The sequence below is a fragment of the Ambystoma mexicanum genome, chromosome 4p, assembly GCF_040938575.1.
Source record: "Ambystoma mexicanum isolate Mex_15411 chromosome 4p, UKY_AmexF1_1, whole genome shotgun sequence".
NCBI lineage: Eukaryota > Metazoa > Chordata > Amphibia > Caudata > Ambystomatidae > Ambystoma > Ambystoma mexicanum.
Window position 1 is genome coordinate 104,629,696 of NC_090927.1, and position 14,466 is coordinate 104,644,161.

At 43.5% G+C, this 14,466-nt stretch overlaps 1 protein-coding gene across 2 annotated transcripts in view; it reads left to right on the top strand.

The window, feature by feature from the left end:
- Positions 1-635: 635 nt before the first annotated feature.
- ZNF513 (zinc finger protein 513) overlaps positions 636-14,466 on the top strand; it is a 253,222-nt gene continuing 239,391 nt past the window's right edge. For both annotated transcript variants that reach the window (XM_069605477.1, XM_069605476.1), the window contains exon 1: positions 636-1,041. Coding sequence is in view for 1 of the 2 variants with exons in the window: in XM_069605476.1 (XP_069461577.1) it covers positions 1,002-1,041 (40 nt within the window). In the remaining variant the exon portion in view is untranslated. The remainder of the gene's footprint in view (positions 1,042-14,466) is intronic.

Sequence of the window (14,466 nt, forward strand, 5' to 3'; positions counted from 1 at the left end):
ACCTTAACTACAGAGAACAGCATCTTTAAGCAATTTGCATAAAGGCTTCTATAAATCTTAAACTGAACTACATTTCCAAAAAACACGGTGGAGAATGGAGTTGTTTAACCCAAAAAAAAGTGATGATCTGCACCAATCACAATCTGTTATACTGTCCCTTCTCCAGAATAAAAAATCATTTTGATGTGAGAACTGCCTCAGATAGCAATGTTCAAACCCACGGAACGTCATTCACGTCGATTTCGAATTTGTACCTGGAACCAAGCAGCAAAATAACCAATATTACAATCGGACAGACTCCTGCAGTTCTGGTTAACTTGGCAATTCTTATATTTGAATCCAAAAGTTTGAATTGCTAGAATCCATCCATATATTAGCAAGGCATGAGGACTCAAAATGTGAAGCATGTATTTTGACTTCCCAAAAACCGGAAAGAATTCAAAAGGTTTGGACCATGAATTTTGGTAAATGAAGTTCGGGATGGTAAAAGGTAGTTTTGGTGGCAAGGTGTGTGGAGTAACAGTCACGCGCCTGCTATTCCCCTGTAGCCGACATTCCAGTACCGCTCTATTTTTTGACAAGCGCACGAGAGATGAAAACTACAAGACCCAGCATACACGCCACCGGAAAAGAGAACGACTCTCACCGGAAGCACCAGATGTTATTGCTAGGCAAAGGCAACACATGAATGGCACGGGAAAGAAAAAAGTGACAGCTGAACGCCGTGGCTCGCGCGGATTGTGATTGGCCCCGGGCATCGCTCCAGGAAGCGTTGGACCAGCTCGCGGCGACCAAGGCCCCCCGTGATTGGCCCCAGGGCTCGCGGCTGCCAGTACATGCTGCGGTTGCCCAGCACCTCTCCCAGGGTTCCCTGCGGTGGAGATGGCAGCAGCTATGTTGTCCAGCAGGTGCGTCCTTGTGCCAGGACAGTGACAAGCAAGACGCCACCGAGCTCCGCTCGGACTCGAGGGCGGGCATAGCGCGGACTGGAGCCTGACAGGATGCCCCGCAGAAAGCAGCTTAACCCGCAGCCCGTGAAACGTAAGTATGGCTGAAGAAGGCACCTGAGTGGGAGGAGCCTTTTTCGAAGGGGTGGGGGCTGGGGAAGAAGGGGAGGGGCTTGAGTGAGAAGAGCCTTGTGAGAAGGGGCGGGGCTTGAGTGAGGCTGCACCTGTGCGGGAGAAGCCCGGGGGAAAAAGGGGGTACAACTTGGGTGGAACTACTACACCCCAGTAGGGAGCAGGGGTGGGACTGCACCAGAGTGGATGGGAGGGCCGGGTGTGAATGGTAGTTACCCTGCCCCAGTATTTTTTTTTTTTATTGTTATAGCTGAACTAAATCAACTTTACAATATCTCATTAATAATTCATCTTCATTCATATTTATAAAATTGTAGTATTGTATATAAAAGGTACACATAAAAAGTGCACACAGGAAATACATGAAAATACACACATAAAATACACATAAAAAGTACACATAAAAAGTACACATATACAAACGTATCTATACATATATCCCTCACTAATGGTTATCATAATAGTTAGATCTTGGGTTCTGTCAGTTCTTGATCAATATCCAGTCTCAAATCCTTCACAAGAGCAATGGTAGCGAGCCTTAGAGCGGTGGTGTGCCCGCAATAGATCAACCACCAAAGAGATTCTGTTGTAATATGGGTGTTTTCATATAGCAGTGGTTTAAAATAGAGCTCCTGTTGCTGTTTAAGGATTTGACATTCTGTAAGGAGATGCCGTAGGGTTTCAGGTTGATCATTTATCTTACAGAAACGGCATAGATTATCTTCCTTCATTATCATTTTCCTTTTGGCTTTCAGATCCCTTGTTTCACATAAGTTAAAGCGTATTCTTAAAAATTGTCTTCTATGATCAGTTGAAGGTGATCTAAATAAATATGGTTCCACAATACTATGCCTTTTAAGCAGGTATGCATTTTTGGGGAAATCATGATACTTCAGGCAAATCTCCCTCGTGCGTAACCAATCATACTGAAATATCTTAGTTTTGGCCCTGTCTGGATTTGTAAGGAGGTCATCAAGGGAAAGATCCGCTTCGGCCAAGGCTTCAATTATAGTATGCCGCCATTTCACCATATATTGATCATTAGTCGTAAACACGTAATCAGCAAGGGTATTAATCAATTTATGCCTACAGGCCCCAAAATACATTTTCTGTACAATGAAATCATTTGCCAGATATAGCGTGCATGTAATGATATTAACCCCAATTCATACCTGACCCAAGACATAGGTACACATTTTGGTAAACCCAGGATGCGTTTCCAGAATTTACTCTCAAAGCGTAACCATGTGTTTCTCATTATACACGGTTTTGTTTCCGCTCCGTAGAGTAATACCGGAACCACTTTCTGTTTGAAGTATGTTATGGCAGGTGTAATAGTGAATTTACCATATTTGGTTTGAATAATTAAAGCTTGTGAGATCATCATGTTCAACTTCTGATTGAGACTTAGTAGATATGCTTTATTACTTGCTCCATCAATAATAACTCCTAAATAAATATATTGTGGAACTATCTCTAGTATATGGTCTTGTAAACGCCACCTTAACGCTTTTTGTTTCTTGTTTAGGGTACCACTTGAGTTCGGGTTACAGACCATTATCTTTGTTTTATTCATATTCACGGTTAACTTATTCTCAGTGACATATCTAGCAAGTGCATCGAGCAGGTTTTGTAGGCCACGAGGGGTTTTCGAAATCAAAACCAAATCATCAGCATATAGTAGAGCTGCAACTGCTTTGCCTGCTAATTTCGGCGCATCAGAAATAACCTCTTTGAAAGCTTTACATATATCAGCAATAAAAAAATTAAACAAAGTGGCCGCAAGTATACAGCCTTGTCTAAGACCCCTATAAGTTGGAATATTAGTGGATAGTAGGCCTTGTAGATTTAGCCTCACTCGTATGCTGGTCTCTGAATGTAACATACTTATCAAACTAATTAAGTATGTAGGGCACTTTTCTCGGGTTAGTTTGTCAAATAATATTGATCTAACCACTGAGTCAAACGCCGCTCTAAAGTCGACGAACACAAAAAATAATGGTTGTTTCAGGAGGTTATGATGCTGTATTAAAGCTGTTATTGATAACAGATTTATAGATGTTCCCATGCCACGTATAAACCCTGTTTGATGCGGATCTTGCTTGTCACAAGTTTTTACCCAATTGTTAAAGTCCCGTAAAATAAACCTGCAAAAGATTTTCCCAGGTATATCCAAGAGTGCGATCGGTCTATAATTCGCCGGTTTAGACCTGTCACCTTTTTTGAAGATGGGCACTACCACAGAGGATTTCCAAGACTTTGGGATACTGTTAGATTGTAGGGCATAAGTAAAGATATTATATAGGATCAGAGCCCATTGTTCCGGATACTGCTTCATCATGTAGTTGGTTAGCCCATCAGGTCCTGGGGCCCTTGAGTTGGATGCTCTAAGGATAAATCCTAATATATCTTCTCTAGATATTTGTAATAATTCCACGCTATTACATGGTATCACAGGGCTGTTTTGTCTGACTTCAGGGTCAGCATATAGTTCCGTGTAGTAGTTGATCCATAGTGTTTCAGTTACACCGTTTATCTGAACCGGGCCCTGTTCCAAATGGTTAGCAGCATTAAGCAACGCCCAAATTTGGGCTGTATTTTTTGACATAATCACCTTAAGCATTTCTTCACCATCAGACTGGTAAAGAATACATCGACGAGTACGAATCCAAGCCGTATATGCACGTTGAAGTGAACGAATGACCTCGAACCTGATGTTCACCGGCAGTGATAATGCCATTCTCTTTTCTCGTCTCAGTAAGGTTTTACGTTTCCGAACCTGATCGTCAGCACTATGTCTAGGTGCAAAGTACACATGAGTTCGTGTTGAAGAGTGCAGTTTGAACATTTGGAGTGTGACGTGGTATGGTTCTTCTACCCCACTGTTCCCCATCTGTTCACCCAGCAACTCCTCATTCAACTCATTCAAGGTAGATTTGTTCCACCTAAACCTTATTCTTGAATTATTTATTATCAAATTGGTGGCATACCGCTCTTTTTCTAGATTGTATGGCTCTTTGTAGCAGTTCCATTTCAAGGTTAGCATATGATGATCGCTCACAGTCTGTGTTAACACTTTAAATGAAGCAATGTTTTGAAACATTGCTTTGTCCGTATAAATATAATCAATTGTGGAGCTACTAAGTCCTCTACGCCACGTCTCACTAGCAGGTGTGTCACCAGGTATCGCACCGTTAAGCATCAGCATATTACGCTCACACATCAAATCCGCCCATATTTCATTTATGCAGCGTTTTTGTGACTTTTTGTCTGTCAGACATTGCATATTCAGATCTCCCACAAGAATGACATTTGTTATTTCAGATGTCATAAGAATCAAGTTGAAGAAATTCTCCAGTTCTTTGATGAAGATTTTATCCGAGATACCCATTGGGTTACGATAGATATTAATTAGAGCCAAACATCCTCCGGGGTAGAGAATTTTAACTAATTGCATGAATATATTCGGGGTTGCCCAAGGCCTAATTGACAGGCCCCTCCCCATTTTAATGGCAATTAGTAACCCAGAGGATGGACGTCCTTTCCTATTTGATCTGGCTGCCAAAAATGCTATTTCATGATTGTTCCATACCGGGCAATCCACCAGCCACGTCTCTTGTAGGGCTATTATATCATAGTTATTAAGATCGTTGCTATCTTTTGCAGAGAGATGGCCATGACCACAGGTATTCCAACTTACCAGGGTCAATGTGTCATCTCGCCACTCCTTGTATTATGATCTTTTATCACTCGGTCTATAATCATTTTTCCCCAGGTCTCCTACCATCTCATTTTGATCTAGTAAGTTTTGTTTGCGATATATATTTAGGGATCTACCAGCCATATTATCATTTGGGTCCTGTAGTTGTTCATAGTTCATGTTAGTCGATAAGATTGTAGGATCAACTGCTTGCAAAAAACCCATTGTGAACAGTTCCATCCTAGCTTGCCATATAATATTTCTGACAAGGTTGGATGAAATCCACAATCGGACAACGTCAAGCTTCTCCTCATTTAAAAATTCAACTTGTTGAATATCAGTTGAAGAGATATCTCTTAACTCTTCAATGTCTTCAAATATCATCAACACACTTGTTCTGTTTAAGTCATAGGATATATGGGGAGCAGGGCGGCATTTCAGAATAAATCTGTGATATAATTTCGGGTCTAGGGCATGTTTTAATTTCTTTCCTGTTCCCCCACTTAGCCGTTCCATTTCAAATCGTTGGTTTGGTTCTGAGTTTCTCTCAATATTTTGTATTGTATCAGGTGAATACACTGTAGTTTTACTATTGAATGACACTTTGCGGCCCTCCACTACAGGGTTTATCACAGGGGTCTGATCTTGTTTCCATCTTAGATACTCATCAACCGAGTTCTGTATGGTCTCTCTAATATCTTTTAGTATATCCGGTGAAGGTTCTCTCACTGGAGGAGGGTTCGCACTTATAGTATTTGTTATAACATCATTCTTTGGGTGGTTTATCACTATAGTACTAGCCAGTGGGATACAAGATGTTTCATGGTTTGTAATATTACCAGCAGCTTGTTGCAGCCGCAATTGATCCTCGGAACCTTTTTTTGCAAGCAGAGCCACTAGATCATCTAGTGGAACATAGTCGTTATGGGATACAGCATTCACAGATTGGCTAGCTACCGGTTCTCTAGCCTGTCTTAAATGAGTATAATTCACTTTTAGACCACCTCCCCCCACCTCTTTACTTTTCGAAGTAATTTGTAAACGTTTCAGGAATTGATTAGTAGCGGCCTTTAAAGGTCGCAAGGCCTGCTTCTGGTTTTTAGTTTTCTTTTTAGTTATAGTGTTAGCTTTGGATCTTACATTGGTTCTTGAGTCAAACATATTATACACACCAAAGTCATACCCTCGGTTATCTGCAGCAGTTTTATCTGCATTCGCCTTAACAGAGGTACAACTTTCCACAGTCACTATCCCGCTACTAGAAGGGCTACAATGCACCTCATCGTCACTGGATGTGACAGGGCATATAATAGACTCAAAAATAGGTAAAGTCGGTACCACATTCTCCACCTCGTGCTTCCCCTTTACATCGGATGACATTTGTGCACAGTCTTTATTTTTAATATCTTTCATTGAATTTGGTGACTTATTATCATCCAAGTCAATGTACCGAGATATTTTGTCTAGGTTCTGGGTGATCAAATCTGCACAGCTTGTCGACTTATCTTTGCATCCAAGGTCTCAAACAATTTAAAAAGGGACATAATCGAGATATTTATGGCATTCAGCGTTATTTCCACCAGTGAGCCGTGTACAGTTTGTCCACCATTACCATCTGTGATTCCCACACTCGGAGCAATCTTTTTGTGTGGTGCACGTGGTGTAGGATAGACAAAAGAAGATGTCAAATCTCTAGGGCATTGTGTGTGGTGATCAAAAAGGCTTGGGGATCCATATAAACTACCATCATTGCCCTTGGTTCTATCGTTGAGAATTGGGGATTCCAACAAAGCAGGGTCATCTACCACAATCTCATTAATAGAGTCGTCCAGATTAGATTTATTTATAGCAGTTATATTTTCCATCTCCTCCTGCATATCTTTATTCTCACCCTCATTAGTGACTTCCTTATTAATATCATTTAGTTTGTTTCTACATGCAACTACAGAATTTTGTGTGGTTAAATCGATTAAAGGGCACTCCTCAGTTCTCTCGAAGTCGCGTTGAGTAGAGCATATCTCATTTACAATAATAGTGTCCGAAATCGACACATTTGAATTCACAGAACCCACATGCGGTGCGATTTATCCCTCCACCCATATTTACCGGGCTCAAAGGTTGTTTTTCAACACACGTGGGAAAGGTTAAATCTGAGTCACCCCTTAGCGTACAAAATCCTCGTATATCACTAGTAGGGTTCTTACTCACGGGAGTCACAGCAGTTGCACCTCCTAATTTTTTTTTTAAGAATAGTAACGGGGGAGGCTTTAGGGGTCGCAGGCTTAAGATTCACAGAGGCTCTTGTAATCACAATATTAGCTGGCATCCCAGATGTCAGCGTGTATGTTATACCTTTCATTCTGCACGTTTAGCAACCAAGTGATTATATATGCAACAAAATGGATAAAAATAAATAAGTCTTACTCCACAGACCCCAGTCCGCTATCACCGCTCTGACAGCAGTAACAGCAACCTTTCCAGGGTATGTGCGCCACCAGCGCTAAACAGTCGTTAAACAGTCGGCGCCCTTCACCCCTCACGGGCTCAACGCCGCAAGGTCGGCTCGAGTGAGTTCTTATCCTCGAGTAAGGTCACGTGATTGGTCACGTGCAGCCAATCGGTCCCGCCTCCTCCAGGAAGCAGGGCGCTGGAAACAAAAGAGCTTTCCCAGCAAGAGCAGCGCTCGCAGTGCTGTGGGAAAGCAAGAAGCAGGTATGCGTCCCAATGTGCAAACACTCCTTGGTTTTTAATTCAGGACACACCGCAAGGTCGGCTCGAGCGAGTTCTTGTCCTCGAGTAAGGTCACGTGATTGGTCACGTGCAGCCAATCGGTCCCGCCTCCTCCAGGAAGCAGGGCGCTGGAAACAAAAGAGCTTTCCCAGCAAGAGCAGCGCTCGCAGTGCTGTGGGAAAGCAAGAAGCAGGTATGCGTCCCAATGTGCAAACACTCCTTGGTTTTTAATTCAGGACACCTGCCCCAGTAACATTATTGGGAGGTGGCATTATAACACATAACAAAAAAAATAAAACTGCAAATCATTACAGATGCAGGGAACTCATCTATTAGAGCTCTGTCCAGGCGCTCTGGGGCATACAAACCTCCTAATTTTCATATGGATTCCACCAAATGAAGTGACATCACAGAAAAGCACATGGCATCAGTCTTTGATACTTGGAGGCACCATGGAAGTGACTTTAGAGTAAGTTGACATAAGTAAGCCAAGTGGCAAATAAAATTGTGGTTCAAAATACCTAATTTGCCTGATTGTAATATATGAAGCAACTCTAAAGTCACCCTTTTTTGTAATATATATAGATAACGGCATGATATATTAACATACGCTCTGAAGTAAAACACTTACAAAGTAAAACATTTAGAGCGCTTCAGATCTGCCAAGGATCATCCCACTTCCACCATTTTAAGGTAAAATGGTGGAAGTGGGATGTGAACAATTTAAGCAACTGACCACATCTTCACAGGTTTAGTTGATCTAGATATTTATTAAGGTTTCCCTTTGCATTTCATGTGCTTAAATAATACTTTATTTGTAGCAATGCCTTGGAAGTAAAGCACATTACATAAACTATCCTTTCATAATTAGCTTTTCGTTATATACATCATCATAGAAATATGTTGAGCAATAAGAGTATGGCTTTAGTTGTATTCTCCCCACCATGCATGCAAGTCACAATAGCATTGTGCAGGTTAATGTGAGCCTAACAAATCCCCCTTGGGTAAAGCCATAGTCATTATTTCACTCAGGTATTAAGCACGTTATAAAAACAAACACAAATAAATAAAGCATGCAACATTATGCACCCTTTCCTTCTCACTGCTGATCACTCCCTCCAAATGCACATTTCTAAAGGGACAAAAGTCCCTGCCAACAGTCACCCCTCCCTCCCATTAGTGCCTAATGGCTCACATTGAAATGCTCTGTTGACAGAGAGCAACGTGAGAGCCCCTCTGCTGCCCGGACCTCCATGGGACTTTGTCCTGGCAGCAAGACACCTCTCCCATTCAGAAAGGGTAAGGTGTGCTGCTGCTAGGTCAATGAGCGTGCTGAGCAGGAATTGCTCAGCACACATTGTCCTCCCAGCGGGACACCTTTCCCGTTGTGCACCCTCATTGAGGTGCTGAACGGGAGGAATGTCCAGCTGACAAGTCCCGGTCAGGCTCTCAAAAGAGCCTTTGCAGGGGCAGCCTGCCCCCCCCCCCAACCCCTGACCTCCGCTCAGTACACTACTGGCAAGGGCCCATCTTCAGCCTTTAGTGACTCACGTCTTAAGGCACTGAGATCCCACTTCTAATGATTACTCCCATCTGATTCCTGTGACCTAAAAGATCCTGACTGCCCTTCAGTGGTGGTTCCCACCCCACCTCCAGAGGGGGGTTCATGTGCACCAGCCTCCTCGCTGGTTGTAACATCAGATGCTAGTGCGGCAGGTGGGGTGCCACAATGTAAGGGTGGTCTCTGATGTAGGGCAGGACATCGTCTGACTGGAAGGAATTGATGGCTGTCTATCAATTCCGTCCCCCACTTGCACTGTTGTTTAGATGGCCAGGCAGGGATTTAAGTGTGCAGGAGCTAGCTGGGGCTGAGCCCCGGCAGGCTCAGAAATCTAATTCTGAGGCGGGGCCCTGCCGGGGTTCACTAGTCTCCCCTGGCAGCCCCGGCCACTAGAGAACCAGGCTTTTTTTTCTAAAGCCTGAGGCTCTTGCTCATGTGCGAGAGCTTCAGACTAGACAAAAATTCCTTTCATCCATAATGGTGGCGCTGGCACCTGCGAGGCATCCCTTCAAGCAAGAGATGCCCGTGGGGCGTGCCACCATTATGGAGAGAAATGTGAGGCTGCTGGAAACAGACAGCTTTTTTTTTTTCATTCATTTGTGGGAGCTTCAGGATTTTGAAAAAAAGGGCTCTGCTTCCAGCGGCCTCACCTTCTTAGTCTTAATGGTGATGCTGCACTCCCCAGCTGGCAAGGTTTGTCGTCACCATTAAGGCTAAAATGGCGAGGCGCTGCCCCCCTCGCAAGCAAGCCTTTCGAAAAGAAATGCAGAGATTAGCACCCTCTCCCTCAGGGGGGAAGAGGGTGCTGATCTCTACAAAAGGCTGCCTGTAACCCATTGAGCCGTGGCTCGTCAAGGGTGCGTGGCCTAATGAGCCCGCATATGAATCCCCCTGCTGTTAGGCCACGCCTCTCCGGCTAATTTTTCAGTCCCACTTAAGGCACTGTGGCCAGGTGGTACTCGTTTGAAAAGCTGCTTCATTGTATCATGTTCTTTCAGAGCAAGGTTTTAAATCTATCATTAGGGAGCCAACTAATTGCAGTGGACATACACTAGATTGGCTGTGTACATTAGGCATCTCTGTTGAATTTATGGAAATTACACCATGTCCATAATCGGATCATTATTTTATCTTGTTCGCTATTGAGACCCCTAGCTATGTTCGCCGTTCCTATCCAAACTTTGACATGGTGCTTAAACGCCACCTTCAAAAAATGAATTCTGATTCATTAATTGTGCTACTGTCTCATATTTCTTCAGTCCATTCTTCCCCCCAATGACTTGGCTTTTCAATATAATCTCTTCCTTTCGATAGCCCTGGATACTCTTGCTTCTTTAAAGTTATGTAAATCAGCTGTGATTCTCAGGTCGTTAAAGACCTGCTATAAGCAAGACCTACACTGCTTAGGTACTCAGAAAAACAAAGCATATCGACAATGGTAGGAATCTCACTCGCTTAGTGATCAAGCTCTTTATAACTCGCAGGCTAAATTGTATGCAAATGTAGTTACGGTAAAAAAATAACTACTTGAATAATCGCATCTCATTGGCCTCATCGAATTCTAAAGAGCTATTCTTGATTTTAAAATAAATTCAATGTCAAGAATACGGACACTGTTATGAAGGATTTCATTGGTGTTCTAATATGCAGCTTGCTTGGTTTGGTAAAATTGCTAAACTAAAGGAGGACATTGCACAGAAAAAACAGATTTTCCCACTGCCAACTTTAACTAGCCAGATACTCCTCCAAACCAATCCTCTGTTTGATTTTAGAGTAATAACAGCCTCAGAAGTCCAAAACACGATTCTTATGCTAAAACCAACTAATTCTCATGTGGAAAACCAACTAATGGTCTAGGGGACCCATGTCCTGCAAAAATCGTTCATATGTGCGTTGATTTTGGACCTTCTAGCTCATCTCCAGCGTCAACAGCATATTGAAGATCAGAATCCTTTGGGAGAAAGACAATCGGGGTTCAGGGCATACCATGGCACTGAGACCTCTATCTTAGACTTAAAATCAGAAATATACCATATTACGGATAAGGGTAAAATGACACTACTCCTCCTTTTAGACTTATCGGCTTTTGATTCATTGGATTTTAACATTTGATATGACAGAGTCCAGACAACCGCATGTTTTAGTTCAAGAGCAGCAGATTGGTTTTTATCATTTCTTGCAGGTCGCCAAGCTAGAGGTTCATAATTCATATAGTGCTGGAGTGCTACCCCAGTGGAATTACTTTGTGGAGTACCTCAAGGGTCATAGCTCTCTCTGTCCATTTTTTATGAGGCCCCTCTTTGATATTTTGGACACGCATGGTGTATCGTTGACCAATTATGCGGACGATACACAGATTTTAATTGAAATCACTAATCGCAGGTTGTATCATTCTAGTCTTGCCTAAAGTGAAAACCTCAGTGTTATCTTTGATACCTCGCTTTTGATAAAGGACCATGTCAAATCCATCCAGTAAGTTTGGGGTGGACCGCCCCTTTTGGGGTGGGGCCAATACTGATTTGAATATGGTCTCTCCTCTTTTGTAATGGCTGGGCAGGCGAAGAACAGTGGTCTGGACGGTTGCCCAGAGCAATGCCGGAGGTTAGGATTCATTCCAAACCTTCGAGCCATCACTTCTTTTGTTTTGCATAATTCCATCATCTCTGCCTCATCTTTTTACTTACAATTGTTTCATCGGATTAAGCCATTTTTATCCCATGAAAACTGTGCAACTGTAGCTCGAGCCATTATAGGCGTGAAGATCGATGATGGTGGTAGCTTCCTTGTGGGGTCTGCTCAGAAAAACATATCAAAGTTGGAAGTCCTACAGAATAATGCTGTTCGAATTGTCTCCAGTATTGAATGCAGGGCACATGTCACAGCAGCTCGGAGGGCTCTTCATTGGCTGCTGGTGTAAGAACTGCTCACATTTCGTATGCTTAACATTGCACATAAATGTTTAGTTGGCAAAAGTCCCACCTACTTGGGTAAGAGAATTCACACAAGACAATCTCCCCGTTGGTTGCGATCATCCAATGGTAATCTTTTAGAGATTCCATCAACCAAATTGGTGACAGCTGGTAGGCGTGCCTTTGACTTCTCTATGGAGCAAATTCCCAGTTACGCAGAGACTTGAGACATCCCTGCAAGCTTTTAAGGAAGTGTTTAAAAAAAGTTTTTACTTGATCGTAATCTATTTAGTCTGGACTCTGTTTATGGTTTTATCTGGCTTACTTTTTACCTTGTTTTTATTGTTTTAGTCTGACCCCAATTATGGTTTTTATCTGCATGCTTTATCATTCGTATTGTAGCAACTTTTTTTTTTGTAATCTTTTATTTTTTTTTTAAACAACAAACACTCCAAACTTTACAACCAATTAGGACCTTCCTGATCAGTGTCAACACGTTGCATCATAAAATGCTCTCTTCCGTCCTCCCCCCTCCGTCCCCATTAACTTGAGCCATTACATCCGTGTCATCCACCTGAGCCTCTACAGGTGTCTCTGTTATCATCACCTCATCCAACTGCTCTGCTTCGTGATCGGCCTGGTGGGGGTTTATCATCAAAGTCACCATTTGCCTCCAAGCTATCAGGGGACCCACCTCCTCCTCCCCACCTCTAGTGACTGCTTCATACCAGGCTGCAGTTTCTGCCTCTGCCCATTTCAGGAGGTCTGCCCACCACATCCCCAGTCTAGGCCGGCGGGCCGCTTTCCAGCACATTGCAATTCTGCGCTTGGCTAGGACATAAGCCAGGTCCTTCATCTTGCTAATGTGCTTTAGGTTACGTGGTCTGGGAAAGCTCCCAAGCATGCATGCCCAAGCAGATCCAACGTCAAGCTCCACCCCACTGCTAGCCAATCTTGTTTTCAGTTCTATCCAGAATCTGTTCACTTCTGGACAGGCCCAGAACATGTGCAATAACCCAGCCTCCTCTTCCCCGCACCTAGGGCATTTCTGTACGGCGGAGCCACCGGACCTAGCGATTCTGCCGGGGGTCAGATATGCCCTGTGGGTGACATATAGTTGGATCTGTTGGAGTCTCGCATTCCGGGACATCTTCTTATGTTACCTTTGTGCCCTGTCCCATTGTCCATCTGTCATGGGTTCTCTCACCTCCTCCTCCCAGTCATGCCTTAGTTGAAGCAACTCCTTCCCCGCCTTCGTGCTCAGTAACTCGTATATCCTAGATATTTCGTGGTATTGTAGCAACTTTATTAACTTTTTAGTATCATTTGTCTTATCTCTGCGCCCGTTTGCCTAAGGCGCTATAGTAATACAATAAACATAAACACGGACACCATGGTGACAAAATTCTACATCGCCTGTTGGGGAGGCTTGAGGTGTCCCTTTCTGGCACGGGTGCTTGTTCAGATCATGGCTTGGGTAGAGATTCACTTGCTGTCCCTGGAGTCTGTCTACCTGCCGGTAGTGGAGAAGGTGTCAGTAGATGCCCTCAGCAGGAACTTACCATCTCTCAACTTGCATTGTCTCTCACAGCGTGTGTTCAGGCCCTTTGCAGGTGGTTCCTGTTTGCATGTGCCCCCCTCTTCTCACACACAGATGTTGCCTGTTTTGCTTGATTCTTCTACCCTGCTCTCCCTCAACCTCATCCAGCCTACTTTTGCAGGAGTCTGTCCTCATAGATTCTGGTTTCACCATCACTGTCTTGTGGCCAATGCTGGATTTGACTTTTATGGACTTCATTCATTCACGGTGCGTCACCCTTTCTCAACTCTCATGCTGGACTTCCTTTGCATCTTGTACTCATGGTGCCCCTGAATCATGCTGTTCCCATCTTCATCCTGTATCCTGGCTTGCAATATTATGTGTTACTACTGACTTCTGCAATTGTATTCGCTCTCCACTCTTGCTTCTCCACTCTTTTTGACTGCTTACTCTCTGTTCTCTCCTCCTTTCCCTACTCCCTTTTCCTATCTCCTCCCCTTACTTTCTTCTATGCACTTACTCTATCAGAATTGTCCCTGGACCTAATATGATAGCAACCTCATCTGTTTCCTCCACCCTCCCATTACTGTTTTTTCCTCCCCACGCCCCCTCCAGCACTATCTGAAATGTAGTCAGGCCTAGTATCAAAGTCGCTTGTTTTGTTCCTCACATCCCTTTCTGCACCCCTCTCCCTCACCTTTTGTCTTTCTCCGGCTCTACCAGAAATGTCGTCAGGCCTAGTACGGTAGTCGCCTGTCTGTTTCCATTTCCTTCCCACTCTCTCCCTCCCTCCTTATCTATGTCTTAGCTCTTGCACTATCTGAAATGTTGTCAGGCCGAGTACGATAGTTAATTTCACATCCTTACTGTTCATGGCCTGTAAGAATGTCATTGTATTTTCCCTTGTTCCCTCCCTTGCCTTGAAGCGCTTTGAAACACATTGTGTA